At 40.2% G+C, this 22,742-nt stretch overlaps 1 protein-coding gene across 6 annotated transcripts in view; it reads left to right on the top strand.

Moving 5' to 3' along the window:
* The window catches only part of LOC134336732 (breast carcinoma-amplified sequence 1 homolog), a 152,790-nt gene that overhangs the window by 50,175 nt on the left and 79,873 nt on the right, over positions 1 to 22,742 (top strand). For 4 of the 6 annotated variants that reach the window (XM_063031188.1, XM_063031145.1, XM_063031169.1 and 1 more), the window contains one exon: positions 20,560 to 21,083. In XM_063031188.1, the coding sequence (XP_062887258.1) occupies positions 20,560 to 21,083 (524 nt within the window). The remainder of the gene's footprint in view (positions 1 to 20,559; positions 21,084 to 22,742) is intronic. The other 2 variants (XM_063031163.1, XM_063031177.1) reach the window with 1 other exon arrangement.

A 22,742-nucleotide genomic window follows, 5' to 3' on the forward strand; every position in this document is an offset into this window, starting at 1 on the left:
ACTGAGGTGCAGAGGAGAGAGCAGAAGGCTCACCAGAAGTGGAAGACCAATTGTCTGGCGCAATATCTGAAGGGAAGCCATGAAGGGAAATTACATGTTGTAGAACCAGATCCAATTTCTCAGTGGCTGAGGGAAGTTTGGGGAGAGCATTGAAGAGGGGGGCCATGGAGAACCAGTCCACCACTATTGGGATCACTGTGGCCCCATCAGAAAGTAGCAAAGCCATGGTGAGATCCATGCATTTTGGGACCATGGGCATTGGGGGGCACAGGAGCCCAAAGGGCTGTTGGTTGGAGGAATTGGACTGGGCACATTAAGGACAGGCAGCGAGTAACTGACATACATCTGTGACCATGGTGGGCCACCAAAACCAGTGTCACAGAAAACCCAGAGCCATCAGGCACCTGGATGGCCAGAGAGCGATTAGGAGTGGGCCCATTGGAGTGCCTCAGAGAGCACAGCTGCCAGCACATACATGCAGTTGACAGGGGTGTAGGCTGGAGCAGGCTCATGCTGTAGGGCCTGGTAGATCTGGTTCTTAAGATCTCAGATGATCAGGGTGAGGAGCTGCCAGGATGAAATGATGGGCTGGGGGTCGATCTCAGTTTCAGCTGGGTCGAACTGCCGTGACAGGTCATCTGCCTTAGTGTCTTAGAGCTGGCTGGGTAGAAGATAGTGAAGTTGAATTGCTCGAAGAACAGGCCCAACAAGCATGATGTGGTTGAGTTGGAGGATCTGTTAAATGGATATGAGGATAAGAGGCCAGTCCATATCAGGAAGGACTCAGTGTTTTCCTATCTCTCTCAGAGACAGTAGCTCTCTGTCTCCTACTCTGTAATGGTGCTGTGGAGAGCTGAACTTGTGCAAGAAGGCAGCACAAGTGTTTGTCTTCCCATCCAGTCCTCACTGGTAGATGATGGCCCGGTGCCCACATCAGATGTGCCTACCTCTACCATAAAAGTTCCCAAGGCATTTGGATGGTGGAGAATGAGAGCAGTGGTGAAGCGTCCTTTGAGTTCCACAAAAGCGTGGTCCATGGCCTCAGACCAGGTTATCAGTGATGGAGGTGAGGGGAGTGGTAAGTTGGCTGTAGTTCCCGATGAAACAGTGGTAGAAATTGGGGAAGCCCAAGAAGTGTTGTAGCTGTTTGAGGAAGTGCGGTTGGGGCCATTCAATGACGGCGTGCACTTTCTCTAGCTCCATGGTTATGCCTTGGGGTGAAAGGATGTAACCCAGGAAGGAAATGGCTGGTGTATAGAACTGGCATATTTCTAATTTGCAGTGCAGCTGGTTTTCGGGAGACGCTGAAGTACTGAATGAACATGATAGACGTGGTCTTGGGGGTCATTGGCAAAGATGAGGATGTTGTCAAGGTACACAAACCTGTGTAGCATGTCTCGGAGGATCTAGTTAATGAAGGCTTCGAAAACAGTTGGACTGTTGGAATATTGGAAAGGCATCACCAAGTATTCGTAGTGGCCAATGGGTGTTATGAATGCCATCATCCTCTCATCTGCTAAGTGGATGTGGATCAGGTAGTACAGGCTCTGTAGATCCAGTTTGGTAAATATCTGGGTCCTGCGGAATGCTTTGAATAGATAGATAGATACTTTGATCTCAAAGGAAATTACAGTGTCATTACAGTGTCATTACAAGTGCAAATGCCCTATCCATCAAGGGGAGAGAACGTAGAACATAAAATATAAAACATAGAAATCTACAGCACATTACAGGCCCTTTGGCCCACAATGTTGTACCGACCGTGTAGCCTACTCTAGAAACTTCCTGGAATTTCCCTAGTGCATAGCTCTCCATTTTTCTAAGCTCTATGAACCTATCTAAGAGGTCCATAAAAGACCCTATTATATCCACTTCCACCACCGCCGCCGGCAGTGCATTCCACACATCTACCACTCTCTGTGTGGAAAAACTTACCCCTGACATCTCCTCGGTACCCATTTACAAGCACTTTAAAACTGTGCCCTCTTGTGTTAGCCGTTTCAGCCCTGGGAAAAAGCCTCTTACTATCCACATGATTAATGCCACTCATCATCTTATACACCTCTACCAGGTCACCTCTCATCCTCTGTCGCTCCAAGGAGAAAAGGCCAAGTTCACTCAACCTATTCTCATAAGGTATGCCCTCCAACCCAGGCAACATCCTTGTAAATCTCCGCTGCACTCTCTCTATAGTATCCACATCCTTCCTGTAGTGAGGTGACCAGAACTGAAAGGGAGAGGGTAGCAGCTCTTAATGATTTTGTTGATGAGTCAATAAGGAGGAATCAGATGGACTTGCGGCGCTCTCCAGCACTATGTGCACAGGCTGTGTATGTGCTCGGACCATCCCAAAAACCAAGTTACATCCGACAAAGACCATGACGCTAAAGGGGTGACAGATAGGCTCGGTAGAGAGTCCAAGATGCAAATGAGAGGTCAGTTCAGAATGTTGCCTGCTGTTCTGGAATCCACCAGAGCCTCCTGTGTGCATAGAGCCATCAGAGTGTGAAGGAGGACAAGGAGAGCGAGTTGGGGTATGGTGTTGGAACAAGTAGCTCGGGGGAGCTTACCAGGGTCTTCATCTCTACATGGTGGTGCTGTCTACATGTAACTGGACGCAGTGGGCATTTGGTACTTGAGTGATTGTCGGCTCTGTAGTGAGTGCACAAATTGCTTCTCCGCTGACTCTCACACTCTTGGGGAGTTAATGGAGCTGTCGCTAACTGCATGGGTTCTGGCGCCATTGATGAGGGTCCTGTATCCTGAAGTGGTTCTGGAAACTGAACTGAGGTTCCAACTGATAATTTGGAGGGTCAGTCCATGAGACTCTTGTTAACCTAGAGCAGGGATGGCCAATCTATGGCGCATGCACCAAAAGTGGTGCATTGTACCCCAGTGATAATAATAAAAAAAAAGTACGCCTACTCATGCAAAAAGTATTAACCAAAAACCGATTTGTAAAAAAAATCTATACCAGGAATTCAAGTAGCTTAGAGCTAGAAATGGGTTTTACTGAGAATAAATCTAAAACTTAGCAATTATTTTTAGCGATTTTATTATTTCATGCACATCTTTTGGCAAATGTTATCTTCTTTCACATCAATCTGTTTTCAATTTTTAAAAAATGTTCAATGAGTTAAACTAGAAAAGAAGGACTTTTGTTCTGCAGTCGTTTCATAACTGTTCAATACACGTTTGATACTTGTTTGATCCTGAGGCGCCAGGCGTCTGCACCAGCGGTCCGTCACAGGTTTTTGCCAGTCAGTTTACAATTGACACTCGTGCGATATGTTGTGCTTTGTTCATCCTTTGTGAATATTTGCAGTTTTGTACTTTTTTGAAAATTAAGCCTTGTTTTTACATTCAGTTACCCATCACAGTGCAAAAGAAAAGCAGAAAATGATAGTAAGCGTGAATTCAATGAACAGTGGGGAAATTAGTTATTTATAACAGGTCCGTCAGGAAAACCGTTGTGCATTGTTTGTGAAAACACTTTCTCACATAATAGAAGACATGATCTTAATAGACACTGTAAAACACATCAGACTGCAATAGAAGGAAAACTGAAGCTAGTGCTTGGGTCTGAGTTACGGAAAGAATATATGATTAAGAAAAAGGAAGAAATCAAAAGACGACAAAATATATTTGTTAAAAGATGTCTCATTAAGGTAAATAATGTTTATCTTGTTTTTATATTAAATCAATATATCATGTAAAAATGCTAAATATGTCTATATTAATATTTTTACAAGAATTGAATGGGGGTACAAGAGTTGTATGGCGCATCTGAACTCATGCATGAAAAAATTGACACATGGAATGTAAATGGTTGGCCACCCCTGACCTACAGTGACGAGGATTTCAAGATCAGAGGGCATCTCCTGGCTAGACAGCTCATCTTTCAAACACTCCCAGAAGCTCCAGCACGAAGCACGATCCTTAATACAGGTGAAGAATCCAGCCCACTGCCCTCCTTCCACCTCATGGATGGTCAAAAGCCTGGCACATCTCAATGGTAAATTCCTCATGTTTATTGAAGACGTTGGTTTTATTGTCCCAGTTAGCGGTGGCCAAGGTCGGAGCTCACCTAGTCAGAAGAGAGATGACGAAGGGTATTTTGGCTTGATCCACAGAATACAGAGGTGGCTGGAACTCAAATTGTAAGACACACTGGACAGGAAGCTGCAGCATCTCATTGGGGATCAATTGAAATATTGGAGCAATGGAATCAGGGCTCTAAGGGAGAAGGTTGATGGGGCACATAGTTGCTGTATGAAGACAGAGAGTTGGTTGAGTAGCAAGCAGATGGTTAATGGTTTCCTGCTGCTTGACGAATGTGTGCTCCTGTCAATGGACAACTTCCTTTATTTGAGCATACTCTGCTGGGTCAATCGTTGGTTTGCCCATCCTGTCAGGAAACTTAGAGGAGGCTTGACCCAAAAGCAGAAAAGATTTTCTTCATAAACTGCAAAATAACAAGCCACAAGGGGCTATTGTTGTGGCGTGGATGAAATCACCGGAGAGACAGCTACTGGTAGATACAAAGCAGCTTCTTTATTCAACACAACAAGGTACAGCAGGCATAATACGGACGGAGACGCTTTCGGTAGAAAGGTCTGCTAGCCCAATGTGGGCTCGATATTTATATGCTAAGCAGAAAAGGCAGTCACTACTTACAAAGTTACAGACAATGCATAGACAATGCTTCCTTTTGAAGCTACATACAAAACATCACACCTTCTGACTTCATCCTTTCCTCCTGACGCCAACATATCTGGGTTGGTACTCCCAGCCTTTAGGAGTGCAAGTCAAATCCACAATATATTTATTTGGTATCTTACATGCTAACATAGAAGACAATTCATATCTATGAAGTATAGATAATGCTCTCTTCGAAACTACCTGTAAACTTCACACTTCCATCCGCAGCGTCTGGCTAGTATCCCGATATTCACAGCTTTTAGGAAATGCATTGTTGTGAACTCAATCCACAGTACTTTGTCAAATAAAAGACTGGTGGTCAGAGTCATTTAAGTGTAAATGAATCATCTACCCAAAAACTCACTCTAACAGCCACAAAACAAGAATAGATTCGTAACATGACATGGTAACTAAGGCTAGAAGTAACTGCTTGAGGCTGACTGGTTTGATGGGTGAGCAAAAAACTGTGAATAAGAGCTGGATTTAAAATGGCTGCAGGTGATGACTGGAAACAAGTGGCGGGTGACCCCTGTTAGTTAGGTGGAGACTGGGAGGAGCCTATCTGTGCAGGCCTGACAGGTATTTTCTAAATGTTGGTGATCAGCTGGCTTCACAATGCTCAATGATCAAATCGTGAAACTAAAAACATTGTCATTCATAATTTTATAATCATGAAATTCAAAAACTGTAGTAGACAAGTCCAGACATCCCACCCTGCAAAAACTCATTTCAGGGAGGTAATTCTATCAATTTGCGGGAGATTCCTGGGAGAGGTGGGATGTCTGCAATAGAGTAGCTCCTTAGCAGTTAGCCAGCTAGTTTAAATAACGTTAGCTATGCTAATGAACGAATGACAACTTTTAAATTCACCTCAACATGTCTTTTTCAGTCCTAACCCACCATGGGCAATAGAAAAGTCACTGTTGCAAACAGTGCACTGAGCAACACTGTCAATATTTTTGATCTCTATGAGGCAGGGGTACATTTTAGTGTAGTCTGGGGTGACATACGTTTTATATCTTTTTTTGGAACACTCTGCCACTCTGACTTTTTTTGGAACTCTCGCTCTTGCTCTCTCTATCACCCGCGCGTGCTCTCTTGCGCTTGCTTTCTCGCTCTCTCTCGCGCTCTCTATCTCACTCGCACTTGCGCTCTCGGGCTTGCTTTCTTGCTCTTGCGCTCGCTCTCTTGCTCTCTCTCACACATTCTCTCACGCTCGGTCTCAAACAAATCATTTTCCGGGACATTGTATATAATTTGCGGGCATCAGCTAGCCACTATTAATTTGCGGGAGACTCCCGGAACTTCCGGGAGAGGTGGGATGTCTGCAAATCAACAGTTGTTATGAATATCTGTTATTATTAGATGTTTGCTGTTAAAACTTAATTCTGTAATCTCACGTTTAAACTGTTCTTCTGTAAACTACTTTTCCAACTGAATTAATTAATTTCCATCACCATGATTACTTTGAAGTTCTGTTCACCTACTGCCTCTCCCACATCTTACATGGATGTAAGCTGTTTAAGTTGTTTATAATGTTACGCAAGTCTTAACTGATTTATAACAGGAAGCTACAATGAAAGGCCTAAGATCATAGACACAGATCTTATTTCAACCATGACATAAATAATTCCTCATGTTGTTTCTTGTAAAAGTCATTTGAGACTTCAACCCAACCCCTTCCCCTCACTCCACCTTACTACCACCATCAAAATTATCTTTTCACCTGTACTGTGGTCTGTAATTCCCACAATGTAAAGTACTTTACACTTCTAATACAGAGATCATACTTGTTAATATGATTTACATTTAATCAATGAGGGATGAGCATCTTACTTTCAATGGATTTATTAAAATCTGCAATGTTTTATAAATGTTGACTAAACAAGAAACTGGTTTTAATTAATAACGAGTTACTATATTTGTCCAGGGCGTAACTCACCAACATACTAAACAACATCACCTGGAAATTGTCTTTGCTTTCTAGAGTAGCATTTCTGTATTTTTCTCGTGTGCCACATAGTTGAAATATTGTGAGAGCCTGTCAATTTTAAAACACAAATATAAAACTTATTTGAATACTGCGTGTCAGTAGCACGCATCTGAATCATCATCATAGATCCTCCATGTATATGACATACAGGCACAGGGGCCTTTGACTCCATGCAGTATAATCAAATAGCATGAAACAGTCCTCTTGATATCAATTGCATGAAATTACACCACAGTGAATAGTGCCAGCCTCGTGCACTAAAAGGATCTATATGAGGCCTGCTTTGTTATTAGTTAAAGGTCTTTCTGAGTGTCTGCCAGAGTGCCTTTGTTTTTTCCACAACTTTCAGATTCACCCCCGCCCCCCAATCCAATTCTTCTTGAACTTCTCAGTCCCTCCTCTGATGATTTCATTAACACTAAACTGAGCATCTCCCTGAACATACTATTGTCTCCCTGACACCCACAAGCTCCTCCTCAGTTGATGTTCTTGTTTCCTCCTACCACTCCAACTAATCATCTCCAAATCTTACACAACCTTTCGCTTTTAATTGACTTGCCTTTCCTCTGCCCAACTGCCTCTTCAATACCGATCTACAGGCAGAACTAATTATAATTTAAGTACAGAAGTCATCTATCTTTCTAGACATGGAGAAGCACACTCTCTGTTAGACTAACCTGACAATGTTTATTGGGTAAAATAGTGTTTCATAGAGTACAGTTGTCTCATATTCCAGCCACACAGATTTGATTCCAATATCCAGCATTGTCTATATATAATTTGAACAAATTCCCACCAATATCCCATTTGGTAGATCAATGACTACCCTAAATTGTGTATGTGCTAATGGGAGAATCAGTAAGGGGTGAGGGTATGTCTTGGAGTACAGGGGCATCAGTGACATTGATACATTGCATTGATGGACCTCATGGATGTAGTAGGCTCCTCTTGTAAGAAAATATGAAAGAAAAATCCAATTAGGCTTAATGTACAACTGGATGAAGGGCATTATATATATATTTTTCTAAGCCCAGTGCTAAGTATATTTGAAGCATTCCCTATCAATAAGCATCAATCTTAGCACTGTGATAAGAACAAAAGTTCAGGGAAGTGAGTATCATCTATTTTCACTTATCAAACACAGTCAGCCGCTGAACTATACAGGAGATAGAGCTGTTGTAAATCAGGAACAAACTTCTCCCCCTTATCTACCGTACTGTGCAAATAATGAATTTCCTCTCTATCAATTTCCCTGCTTTTAGAAGCATCTTAACCACTAGACCACCAAGTGTACATTTTAATTTTGCAATGTAATAAGCTACTGTGGGATGTCTCTTACTTTAAAATATTTGATACTACAAATATTTAGATGTTTGACTTCTGTATACTGCAATTATTCTGAGCATAATGATCAGTTCCAAGTATTTTCTGATGTAAACAATTTTGTTATCATTAGCCTTTTGAAGTAATGATGCAAATTTTTGAGCTTTGGCTGCCCTCTTGGTCACATAGCTTGAGTACCCTAATGTCTTATGGACTACTTTGACAGTGTCAACTGTGTTATGATAAGGATTTGCAAATGTTATTTTAATGTTATGAAAGAACTTTAAAATTATCTTGCTGCAGAAGTAATAGAAAACATGTTATGCTTTATAAAAAGTCTTGGTTTTTAAAAAGTTCTGTGATGGAAGTTAGTGTCTAAAGCTGACAGACTAGGCATTGATTGAATCTTGAATTGGCCTGTCACTTTAATTCTGCATCACATCTTTCTCTGCTCTCTTTGGCCTCCTATGTTATTCCAGTATTTCCCAATGTAGGTTCACAAAATAATACCTTAGTTACTGATTTGGCATGTTTCTGCCCTTGGGCCTCAATATTCAACATAGAGGTTTCACGCCATTCCTTCTTGAGGCTGAGCTATCCAACTTTGACATTAAGTTATCCACCCACTATATTCACTTATTCTGTCTCCCCAAAGATGCTGCCTCATTAACTGGGTATTCAGTTCTGTTTTAGATTTTCAGTAAAGTTTTCTGCACCTTACAATTCATGTATGCTCTTCTGCTTCTGCTTTCTGTCTAACTGCCTGCCCAAAAGTAATTGTCTCCTAGGAACTGCCTTCCTATTTCTATTACACCCCCTGTTCCCTGTTCTTTCTTCTCCCCTCTGCAACTCAAGATAGATATACTTGTTTTCGTACATTTTAAGTTGACCTAAATGTTATGATTTCTCTCACCATGGATCCTGCTAGATTTGCTGAATATTTTTAATCATTTTCTGTTTTTTTTAAGCTAGCCTTTGACATTCAATCGACAGTAAATAGCCTGATACTTCTAACATTGTCTTCAAAGCAAAAACTTAGTCTTCCTTGTTAGGGATGAAGTTAAAAAATAGAAAGTGAGAGATTGACAGTCTGTTCTATTTAAGTTCTGAGTTCTTTAGAGACGTCTTTGGTATACTCAGTAAGTAATAATGTAGAAATTAATTAGTTTATGATGAACAAGGTGGGGAAATCGCTAGATTATTTCTACAGTGAGACAAGTTATACTACAAGTATTGAATCCATTGACGGTCGTCATTTTAAATGTTCATGTGCTGTTTGATATAAAATGGATTAATGATGTTATGAAATGATTTCTTCGTATGACTTTCGAACACTGCAAATGGTGTGCAAACCTATCAGGTGATGATAGATTGCTAATGTTCTATATCAGATTTATTCCATCATAAAGTTAAGTATTAGACAAAACTGTATGTACATACATTTCCCAGAACATTTATACAAATTACCAGCACTGTAGTACTGAAGATTCTGAAAGCAGGGTCAGACATTTCCAAAGACTCTCCTCAGTGTTTTGTGTGGTAAGGGAATTCTAGACACCTTCTTCTCTGTTTCCATTTCCACCTCTGGATCCTGAGATGGCTGAAGAGACCAATGTTGGATTCACAGAATCTGCCACAGATGGGTCAGGTGGTGTTTGTTGTGGTAGGTGCGCAGATTATTTGGAAAGATGTACATTTCTTGCACTCTGTGTATCCCGGCTGTAAACACTCAAGGTTCTCAGTACATTCTTTGCAAGATTTACAAGTGGTCTCTGTGTACTCTAAATGTAAACACTAAAGCTTCTCAATGCTTTCCCAGATACTCCTCTTCCATTTAGTCAGTAAGGGCCAGGGTTTGTAATGAGGAGGAGTGAATGTTACATTTTTTTAAAGCTGACTTCGCAAATGTCATCAAAGCATATTTCTTGTCTTTCTGGATATCTCTTACTGCGACAGAGTTTGTCATAGAATGCCTGCTTAAGTAGCCCGGTGTGGGTGTGCAGTTAATGCAATCCACACACTGGAGCTGTCAAGTGCTGTCAAATCCTTAGAACAATACGAAGCAGGAAAACTTCCCAGTTCCCAAGCTTTGCACCTCACAGTGCAACAATGCAGTTCAGGTGTGAAGAATGTGTTAAGCCTATTAATGTGAGCATTTATCTAATTGATATGTCATTGTGCCCAGACACAACAATTTGGCAATGAGGATGAAGTTGAACGTCAGAAAATATCATGAACTGCATTGACAGTTACAGGACTAAACAGCACTAGAAAGCCATCACAGACATTAACAAAAGCATGAGTACAGTGCGTAGTAATAGTGAAAGATGTGCTGAATTTAAAGTGAAAATAACATAGCAATAGCTTCAGCTGGGGAAGTTGATGAAGGTTGGGAGTCATATAACAAGGGGGTGGAACTGTATTGTAATGCAAACAATGTGGAGGAGCAAAAGCAAGTCACTACAGTTCTTAACTTAATTGGCCTAAGAACATACAGGCCCTTGCGCAACCTAGTATCCCCTTGAAAAGCCAGCAAGAAAGACGTTTGACAGAATTGTTACAATTTTACAAAATCACTTGAGCTCCAAACCATTGGTAATAGCTGAGAGATTTAGATTTTACAGAAGGAACCAGTCAAAAGATGAAAGCATTTCTGAATACATTGCAGAACTTGTACAAATGTTTTCTGTACTATGACTTTAGAGATGGACATTCTGATGCATTAAGGGACAGGCTTGTATGTGGCATGCATAGTCAAAGCACTCAAAAGAGGCTATTATCCAAAAGAGACCTTAGAAGGAGCATTGCAATATCATTAAAGACTACAGCAATGGATGCAGCAGAACTACAGAAAAAGAGGTTAGAACGTGGAATGCACAAAATGTTCCTGAATGGTGCAAAAGCCAAAGGTGCTATCAATGTGGCAAATTCTCTCATGAAGCAAATGACTGTTGGTTCAGCAAAAAGTCTGCAGAAAGTGTCACAGACAAAGGCACATGGAGAGACTATGCAAGGCAGACAAAAAACACAACCAAGTGAAGTGTCTCCAACACAAAACTAGGCAAATGTGTAAAGTTACCAAACGTAAAACAAAATCAGACAACATTGAGTCTGAAAAGGTGAACTGTCATGGTGAAGTAGCATGCATAGAACTGCATAGTATAATTGAAGCAGATCACAAAATCATCTAAATCACAATAAATGTGTAAAGCTGAAAATTGAGCTGGATATAGGGTCAGCTCTGACCATAATTCCAGAAGCTGACTTCAACAGCCTATTTTCTAAGATACCATTAGAGAAGACCTCAGTGATGTTAAAGACCTGTACAGGCACAAAAATGTCTCACAAAGGCAAACTGGAGGTAAATGTGATATATGGAGGCCATACACAGCAGTTAGAACATTATGTATTGAAAAGTGGAGGGCCAGCACTTTTCAGATGTGAATGGTTGAGAAAAAGCCAACTAGACTGGCACTCAATCAAAGTTCTCAGTGTGGCATCTACAGGGAACTGCAGCCCAAATGGTAGCACAACCAAAGGCTGTCACAGCTGCTTAATGCTAATGAGAAGGTGTCTGAGAAGAGTATTGGTGAACTCAAAGGAATGAAAGCCAGAACTGAACTAGATGAAACAGCAACACCAAGATTCCGTAAAGTGCCTTACATACTCTATCCTAAAGTGGATCCTGAACTGCAGATCTTGGAGGTGTCTGGGATTCTCTCCAAGGTTGAATGGAGCGATTGGGCGATGCCCATTGTCCCAGTGATCAAGAACGGGAAGGCCAGAGCCATTTGCATATGTGGGGATTTCAAGGTGAGCATCAACCTGGTGCTGCGTACTGTACAGTATCTTCTGCCACAAATAGAAGACATTTTTTGCATCTTTGGCAGGTGGGAAGAGGTTTTCAAAGATTGACTTGTCACAATACTATCTACAAATGGAGATTGAGGAGTCAAGCAGGAAGTTCCTCACAATCAACACTCACAAAGAACTGTTCCAGTATTATAGTCTCACCTTTGTTGTCGCATCATCTCCACCAATTTGGCGAAGACCAATAGACCATATGCTCCAATATATCCCAGGAACACAATGTTACCTTGATGACATTGTTGTAACTGGAAAAAAAATGATGAAGAGCACCTCCAGGACCTTGGTAAAGTGCTTACCAGGCTGAGTGAGTTTGGTCTGCATGCAAAGAGAGAGAAATGTGAGTTTTTCAAGAATGAAATCTCATATTGTGGACATGTCATTGACAATTGTGGCTTAAATAAGTCACAAGAGAAGATTGAAGCAGTGCAACAGGCATCCATGCCGAAAAATGTGTCACAACTCAGGTCATACTTGGGCTTTGTAAACTACTACATTTCCCTATGGGGAACCTTATCAAAACACCTTACTAAAATCCATGTACACCGCATCCACTGCTTTACCTTCATTGACATCCTCAAAGAATTCCGTCAGGCTCGTGAGGAATGACTGACCTGCCTCTCACAAAGCCATGCTGACTATGGGCTCAAAGTTTATTGTCAAAGGAGCAGTGATCTCCTCCCTTGCTTCCTGTTTGTAGTAACCTTGGATGTATCTTGTCAGGCCCTGGGGACTTGCCTATCCTAATGTTTTTCAAAAGTTCCAACACCTCCTTTTTCTTCATGTTAATATATTCTATCATATCATTCTATTTTACACTGTCCTCACAAACTTCAAGGTCCCTTTCACTGGTGAATTCTGAAGCTTAAGTATTTCTTAAGGACCTCTGACTCCAGCCAGATATTTACTCTTCCATTCCTCATCAATCCTACCTCACTCTAGCTATCTTCACATATGAGTGAAATGCATTAGGATTTCCTTAATTGTACTCGCCGAGGCCTTCTCGTGTCCTCTTCTAGGTCTACTAGGTCCATTCTTAAGTTCCTTCCTGGCTGCGTTATAACTGTTCAGAGCCCTGTCTGATCCTTGTTTCCTAAACCTTAAATAAGCTTTTTTCTTCCTCTTGGCTAGATGTTCCACATCTCTAGTAAACCATGCCATCTTATCCCTGTCTGAATGGGACAAACCTGTCCAAAACTCCATACAAGTGTTCCCTAAACAGAGTACTGTTCTCAGTTTAAGCTTCCAAGTTCCAGTCTAATAACATCATGATTCCCCAATTAAATACTTTACCACACAGTTTGTTCCTATCCTTCTCCAAGACTATGGTAAATGACAGGGAATTCTGGTCACTGTCTCTGAAATGGTCTCCCACTGAGAGATCTGACAGCTGACCAGATTCATTGCCTGGGACCAGTTCCAGGTTGATAGGTTCTTGATTAAGGGTTAGAGGGTGAAAGAGAAAGTAAATCAGGCGTGATCGAATGATGGAGCAGACTCAATGGGCTGAATGGGCTAATTCTTCTCCTATGTTTTAAGGTGATTCCAGTACAACTTCTCTTTCCATCCTATAAAATGTACTACAATGCTGGTACATTGAGTAAATATCAAATTAACAATGGCAAAAAAAGAATCTTGTCAATGTCACATAGGTGAACGCCTAAAAGTGAAAGATAGGTTCCTGTTGATACTTTTATCAGATTTGAGGAGGAAACAGCTGCATCCATAGCAGTAACCATGCTCTTCGATTTAGAAAATTAGCAACATATGGGTTATCGTGGTCTGTATCAGATGAAAGGAGAGGAAAGAAAACTCAAGGATAAGAAAGAACAATTGATTGAAATGAAGAACTTTTGAGCACTCAGAAAATAAACTATGAATTAAATGAAGGAAAAAAAATTGAGCCATAGAATATCAGTTCAGCAAATAATTTAAACCATTTAGCATAGACAAATAACATGCTGCATATTCCAGTAATGTTGCAAAAATTGTAACTGGGGCTGCAAGAATAAATGAGCTGGATCAACTTTGATGCTTTAATTGGAAACCCAAGTCAACATATAAAGATGTACAATATTACTAAAAGGGAGAGCAGAAAATCTTGGGAGACTCATGAAAGTTCTCAAAAGTAAACATGAGAACCTTAATAGTTAACAACTTGGCAAAGGAACAATTAAAAATCTTAGCAGTTTAGTAGAAATACCTCTGGGGCTAAATTAAGAAGCTCCAAAGCCAGGTGCATGGATAACTGCATACAGATAACATGTAATCATTTGTACTGACATGGACTGTGTACATATATAGTGTCATTAAAATAGCGTGTGGCTTATCACCTCAGCAGTGGGCCCAACTTCATGGAGGGTTAGGATTGGTTAAAGTGAATCTATTTAAAGCCATCTGCACTTCTTAAAGGGGAGGTGCTTTATGGTTGTGAGAAATTGTGGTGATTGTTGTGGTAATTGTCAAAGGAGTAGAAAAGAGAAGGCATCGCAAGCTTCCAATACTGGCATTGCGGCCAGGCTAAGAAAGATGTAAAAAGAGGAGAAATTGTACACCTGCAGGAGACCCTCCAGGTGCAGGTTGTGAGGACAGTAGGAGAGAGTCAAGGAGATCAATGGGAGGAAGCAAGAATCTAGTCTATGGATGCTCTGCCTCTGACCTTGCAGAAGTTATCAACATCATTAACCAACTTAACTAACTACTCAAAGCATATCACATCTTTCACCTACCAACAATCTCTTACTAATCAGAGATCAAACCTACATATTTAAGGTTCATCATACCCTCAAGCAATTAGCACTACTGAAAAGTGCATCCATGCCTTTCAGTTTGCAGGCACTGCCACATGCCCATCACCTAGTGTTAACCTTGGTGAAGGAGGCACAAGGAGCTTGCTAGTGGGAGACATTGAGCGTTGACATACTGTAGAACATAGAGCATAGCAGAGTACACCATGGGAACAGGTGATTTGTTCTACAATGTCTTTACCAACCACAGTGCCAGTTTAAAGTGCAAACCTGTCTGCATATTGTCTGTATCCCTGCCTGCCTAAATGCCAATTGTGTATGTCTAAGCACATCTTAAAAATATCAGCCCCTCCCCTGACAGTGGTGTTGTAGGCAACCACCACTTCCTGTGAATGGAGGACATGCTCAGCCAGGCTTGTCAGGCATGTCTTTCTGATCTGCTTTTCTATCTCCTCCTTCTTCTGTTTATGTTTTCGCTCTAACTTTTACTTATTTTAATCTGCCAATTAATTATTCACCAGAATCTCGTTTACAGCTTATTCCCCGCAGTCACCACCCTCCCCCACACCCTTCAAGCATTTAAAAAATGGCTTTGTTCTTCTTTCCTATTCTTTGACCTGAAACATTAGAACTGTTTTTCTTCCAATATGACTGACCTGCTGTGTATTTTCATCATTTCCTGTCTTTGTTTCAGCAAATCAATAATCAACTTGTGATTTAGAAATCTGTTCCACAGCTTCATTGTAAGCGGAACCACCGCCAGGCATCAAACTTGCTTCTATCCTTTCTAGTGTTACATAGAACATAGAATAGTACAGCACAGTACAGGCCTTTCAGCCCACAATGTTGTGCTGACCTTCAAACCCTGCCTCCCATATAAGCCCCCAACTTAAATTCCTCCATATACCTGTCCAGTAGTCTCTTAAACTTCACTAGTGTATCTGCCTCCACCACTGACTCAGGCAGTGCATTCCACGCACCAACCACTCTCTGAGTAAAAAAACCTTCCTCTAATATCCCCCTTGAACTTCCCACCCCTTACCTTAAACCCATGTCCTCCTGTATTGAGCAGTGGTGCCCTGGGGAAGAGGCACTGGCTATCCACTCTATCTATTCCTCTTATTATCTTTTACACCTCTATCATGTCTCCTCTCATCCTCCTTCTCTACAAAGAGTAAAGCCCTAGCTCCCTTAATCTCTGATCATAATGCATACTCTCTAAACCAGGCAGCATCCTGGTAAATCTCCTCTGTACCCTTTCCAATGCTTCCATATCCTTCCTATAGTGAGGCAACCAGAAATGGACACAGTACTCCAAGTGTGGCCTAACCAGAGTTTTATAGAGCTGCATCATTACATCGCGACTCTTAAACTCTATCCCTCGACTTATGAAAGCTAACACCCCATAAGCTTTCTTAAGTACCCTATCCACCTGTGAGGCAACTTTCAGGGATCTGTGGACATGTACCCCCAGATCCCTCTGCTCCTCCACACTACCAAGTATTCTGCCATTTACTTTGTACTCTGCCTTGGAGTTTGTCCTTCCAAAGTGTACCACCTCACACTTCTCCGGGTTGAACTCCATCTGCCACTTCTCAGTCCACTTCTGCATCCTATCAATGTCTCTCTGCAGTCTTTGACAATCCTCTACACTATCTACAACACCACCAACCTTTGTGTCGTCTGCAAATTTGCCATCCCACCCTTCTACCCCAACATCCAGGTCGTTAATAAAAATCACGAAAAATAGAGGTCCCAGAACAGATCCTTGTGGGACACCACTAGTCGCAATCCTCCAATCTGAATGTACTCCCTCACCACAACCCTCTGCCTTCTGCAGGCAAGCCAATTCTGAATCCACCTGGCCAAACTTCTCTGGATCCCATGCCTTCTGACTTTCTGAATAAGCCTACCGTGTGGAACCTTACATAACTTGAAAGAAGGAGCCTGGCCTTCTGTAACTGTAGTGTCTACAGGCTTTACTGTGTTTCTGCTTGCAAAAACACGTAAACAGAAGAAGAGCTTTAAATAGCACATCTGTCATTGAAGTTGTCAACTCTTAACTAAGCAGTCAAGTGATTCAACCCATTCTAGCCCATGAACACTAGAAGATGCTCAGTTGTTCATTTACCTGTGTTAGGCACATGCGTCCATCCACCCCTCACACCTGAGTGCAAGGGCATCCTACAATGTACAGAGTTGTGGGGTCAGATAAACTTTGTAACTAGCATATATAGTGCAGCCAACTTTCACTGAAGTGGAAAATACAGGCAATATTTGTTTTATTAATATTATTAATGTTTTAAACATGTTTGATTGTCTCTAAAAAGGTAATGGTAATCATAGATACTTCTGAACGGTACAAGTCTTTTTCCGTGATGAGCTGTGGGAAGTTTGCCAGACCAGGCTCAGTTTGGGGCCTTAGCTTTCTCTCCTTCCAGCCTGGATGATATTCAAGAATCATTCTTCCTTTTTGGTTACTCCCTCAGAGAAGCTGGTATGATACTGGGAGATTTGCTTCCATGAAAATTATGTGCACCAGTGAACATCCTGGAAGAGCCAAACACAATGCATGGGTTGAGTCTAGTATGATCTGCCCCACTGTTTTGAAATGTATATTCAAGGCATTTCTTAACTTTCTTAGTTTTATGAAAACAGTCTTAAATTGTGAAATCTTTCTGAGCAAATGGCATCTCAGTATAATTTTTGTAAACCTGTACTTGCAAGGTAAGGACTGTATATCTCTCCCAAAAAAGGACAAAAGAAGAGTTTACACAAGTACTAAGAGGTATTTCTATTCTACTTTAAATTGCCCCATAAATATATTTGGTAGCCTATAATAGCTATAGCTTTCAGGAAATAGACTGACACCAGATCATCCGGATCATTTTCTTTCCTTATTGACTTCAGTTCCTTTCCCTATATTTATGATAATTATTTTAATCACAGTATACTACGGCTCCTTGTTTTAGTCCAACATTATCTACTCTTCTCATGAGTAATGCAAGGTTGTTGGTTGAGTGCTGTTGCAACAATCTTGCACTCAACATCAGTAAGACAAAGGAGTTGATTTTGGACTTCAGGAAGGGGAAGTCAAGAGAAAACACACTAGTCCTCATCAAAGTATCAGCAGTGGAAAGTTTGAGCAGTTTCAAGTTCCTGGGTGTCAATATCTCTGAATATATCTATCCTGGACCCAATATTTTGCTGCAATTACAAAGAAGACAAGACAGCAGCTATATTTCATTAGGATTTTGAGGAAACTTGATATGTCACCAAAGACTCTCGCAATTTTCTACAGATACACCATGAACAGCATTCTAGCTGGTTGCATCACCATCTGGTATGGAGGGGTCACTGCACAGGATCGGAATAAGCTGCAGAAAGTTGCAAACTCAACCAGCTCCATCATGGGCACTAGCCTCCACAGCATCAAGGACACCTTCAAAAAGCGATGCCACAAAAAGGCAGCATCCATCATTTAGGACCCCTAAACCCAGGACATGCCCTCTTTTTGTCACTGCCATCAAGAAGGTGGTACAGGAGCCTGAAGACACTTAACATCTCAGGGACAGCTTGTTCCCCTCTGCCATCAGAATGGACAATGAGCCCATGTACACTTCCACACTATTTTATGCTCTTTTTTTGCACTGCATATTTAATTTAATTTGTGTGTGTGTATGTATGTGTGTGTGCATATGTATGTATGTATTTATATACTTAAAAATTGTAATTTATACTTTTTAATATTCTGTATTGCTGCCTCAAAACAGCATATGCCAGTGATGTTAAGCCTGACTCTGACTCTGGTTTAAAGAAATACTGGTATCCGCAAATTCAGATTTTTTTTTTCCTCAACTTATGCAACTATGTAATTAGTGGATCAGGTGAGCATTTAGGGTCTTAACCCATGTGTTCATCTACAATTAAATCAAAGTCTATTGACAAGCACAGTCTGTCCTCTGATATTCAGCTAGTTCACAGTCTTATATAACAAATTACCATTAATTCAATAAGATTACCTCGTAGTGGACCTTTTTATGCATAATATATATGGAATTTACTAAAACTACAGATGGACAGTGATCATTTTCACATTAGTTGGACTTAACCTTGAACAATGAAGAATGTACAATTTTTTGAGGAGCAAGTTGTTAAATATGGAAGCTGATGATGGTCCAGGAAAAAAGAAACATAGAAATTAGTTTCTGAATAACAGAAAACGAAGTGGGTTTTTGCTCAATTAAGCTGAAGGACTGTGGCATTATCAGTCCAAATACTATGGAAGTGGGAGATGGAATGAGCAAATTCAAAATCAGTCTGGGTCAGAAAGGGAGGAGAAGAATATTGTATTAAGGGAGAGAGAGAGAGAGTGGTCTTGTCAGTGTTAGTCTTTGGTTTGTCCTTTTTTGTGCTATCACTCTGGAGGAACATTGTATCATTTCTTAATGCATGCATGCATGCATTTCTAAATGACAATAAACGAGGACTGAGTGTCCTCATAATCTAATCTTTAAAAAAAGAATTAAATTAAAACAAATATAGTCCCAAGAAGTAGATTCTATGCTTGCAAAAGTTTATTTTAGTGCCAGGAAGGTTAACTGATTGAAATGATAACCTATTGTGTCCTTGAAGCCATGCATAGACTGAAATGGGTGCCATGCTAGTGTAGCAGTTAGAACGATGCTATTACAGCTCAGGGCATCAGAGTGCATTTCCAATGCCATCTGTAAGCAGTTTGTGTGTCTTCCCCGTGGAATGCATGTGTTTTCTCCGGATGCTCCAATTTCCTTCCACAGTCCAAAGACGCACTGGTTAATAGGTTAACTGATCATTGTAAATTGTCCCATGATTAGGCGAGGGTTAAATTAGGGGTTGCTGAGCGGCGTGGCTCGAAGAGCCAGAGTGGCCTGCTCCGAGCTGTATCTCAATAAGTAAACAATAAATGAATAAACTAAACTTAAAATGGTATGGTTATTTCACTTCTTCTATACAAATTCAGGAACTTCATGTCAGCTGCCACACTTCAGTGATGAAGCAAACATTGGGATGCAATTTCTCCAGTGTAACAGCAGAGTGTCACTTTTTAAGATCCAAATTTCAATGTACATCTGTTTGTTGGTGCCTGATTGTGGAAAAAAAAAACTGTGAATGCTGTTAGCCCTAGTGTCATCTGCCCAGTGTAATTTTTTGTTAAAATAGTGAAGTTGGTAATTGAAAATGGTGAAGTTAAGAACTGTACATTTTATAGGAAGAAAATCAAAAGGTTATTGTTCTTATTATTTTCATGTGTTATATCTCTGAATAATAAATAAGTATATAAGTTTGTACCTTTTGTATGTTATGTTGCTGGGATGTAACCTTTCTTGGGAGGTGTGCAGCTATTCATGAAGTGGTCAACTCTCTAAATAGTTATGTAGTAAATTCCAAATTCTTTCTTCAAGCATCAGGGCTATTAATAACAACAGACAAATGCACTCCAATTTCACTTAAACAGTAGAAATGCAGAATTGCCTTATCTGTCTTTAATTGATTTGAACTATGCTCATCAACCACTAGTCCTAGAAAATAAACCCAGAGTCAAGAGAATGATTTAGAACATGGACAAAAATACTTACATTTAACCTCGAGTAAACCTTTCATTATACCAACAGCCTCTTAGTATTTTCAGCCTACAGTTAAACTAATGTGCTAATTGCTTGCGTCCTTGTATATTTTGCTATCCTACAAAATTAATGTGTTGAATAATAACATTTCAGATTACAGTGAATTAAATCTGAAAGTAATTTATGTTTATGCCAGGTATATGTGGACAAATTCAAATTGAGAATGTATGTAAGATGGAAAATCTGGACATATCAATAGAACTTTGCTGACAGATTATTTATAAGATGTTTGTCCTTGTTTATATTTTTGTTTGTATGGCAGCAGATGTTGAACAGGACCCTGAGACGTTCACATCACAGAAAACAATGGAGATGAGCCCCGGTGCCAATGCAGAGGAAAAAGAACCAGTGAAATCTGCAAAGGCTGATTTGAAACCGAAATTTTCATTCTCCTTGTATCGCTCTGTACCAGGGCGTACTGATGACCCTCCTACAGAGCCAAAATCAGAAACAGCTAAGCTCCAGACCAATCAAAAGGACTTCTCGGTGAACACAGTATCTATTGATAAAGTGAATCTTCAACAATCCTCCACACAAAAGGGAGGTTCTACTCAAAAGCAACAGCAGCCCTCTACTGATATTGCTGAACCTGCTGAAAAAGAAGCAGAACAACCAAAGCAAAAAGAAATAAGCTTTTTTGACAAACTTTTCAAACAGGGTGATAAAAGCAAATCAGTTGATGGGCACCAGGGAGATCTAAAAACTGCTGAAAATCGGGACCTAACAGCAGCCGATAAGGAAGATACTGAACTAATATACAGACGGGACAACTTCCATCAGTACTTGGTGAGTACAATCTTTTTTCGTCTCATTAACTTAGCATCTCCGACTGTACATGAGGAAAATCCAATCCTGGTTAAATGAATTTTGCTTTAAGAAACTTTTTTAAAACTTGCAGGAGTTGTACATTAAATATTTGTTTTTCACATCCCAATCAAAATTTATATTTTTGGCAACAACATCTGCATATTTAATTGTTATTTTGTTAGTTATTTCTAATGCCCAGATCATTTGGGCAGCTGAGTCATTATTTCATCCCATACAAAATCCACTAAGAGACCCATTGCAATCAGTTTTTTCCAATCATAGACTGTTTGCTCAGTCAGAACATCATGACCAGATTTACAGTTTTGCATGGAATACCATTGGTCTAAAAAAAAGACAAACTTCATCACAAGCAATACATCTGTATAATTCAATTCTTGACAAAATTTCTGACACTGCTGCCTACCAAAACACACTCTTGCCCGAATTGTGGTTTAACTTAGAAGTGTCTTCTCTTGCAATCATGCAGAATCTAAGAATACCCTCTTAGATTTCAATATTACATGGATTTACTCCAAAGCTGAAGAAGGATGTAATTAGTGTATGCTTCCATTCTACATACTATAAGACAGCTTCAAAAATACCTTATTTTGATTTTCTATGCAGAAATGACCAAAGACCATTGCCTGCCAAAGCATCAGTTTGAAAATATAGTCAAAGAGTCACACAGTACAGAAACAGGCCTGTCATCTCACCACTGAGGACTCATCTATATCAATCCCATTTTCCAGCACTTGATCTTTAACCTTCTGTGCCTTGGTATTTAAGTGCTCATCCAGATGTTTCTCAAATGTTGTAAATACTGTAAATGAAGCTTCACTAAACCCCTATAAATCTCAGCCAAACCTCGTTAAAAGCCAAAACTGTTTAATTTTGTATTCAAATCCCATTTGCAATAAAGAATAGGATTGAATTTACTCTGGATCTCTCTGTGTTTTATATGTACATGTTGTTTTCTGAACTTCTTAGCAGAGTGACCAATTTCACATGCTCTTATATTGTGCTCCATTACCTGTCCACTCTCCTAATCTTCTAGCATATTGCATATTGATTTGCCCACAGAGTTTTGTATAACGAAATTAGGTATTTTGTGCATTACAATACATGTAATTTTAGTCTCCATGTATGAGGTCAATGCATTGTTGATTTATTAGTTTGATTCCTGAGATAATAATGTAATTCAATAAAAAGTAAGCAATTAATTTTGGTTAATACTCCCCCTAATATGGAATAATAAGAATGAACTCATTGAAGCATATTAGAATGATTGACAAGTTGGACACAGGGAAGCTTTGTTCCTTAGCTGCGAGTTCTGCAATAGTTAATAATGGTCTCAGGATAAGGAGGGAGTGAGAGGGAGAGGCTCCAACATTCAGTATGGTGATGAGGAGAAATTTTGTTATGTAGAGAATTGTAAATCCTTGGAATTTGTTACCTCAAAATACTCTAAACATTCAATAGTCATGCACGTTCAAGGTGAGAAATGATACATTTTTGGGCACTCAATGGATGTGTGAATTGTGCAGCAAGGCACAAGATCACTCATAATATTAAATTAGGTGGCAGGCTTTTGAGATATGTGGCTTGCTGGTTCTAATAAGAGATTAACCAGAAAGCGCT

Source organism: Mobula hypostoma, chromosome 2 (assembly GCF_963921235.1).
Source record: "Mobula hypostoma chromosome 2, sMobHyp1.1, whole genome shotgun sequence".
Classification (NCBI taxonomy): domain Eukaryota; kingdom Metazoa; phylum Chordata; class Chondrichthyes; order Myliobatiformes; family Myliobatidae; genus Mobula; species Mobula hypostoma.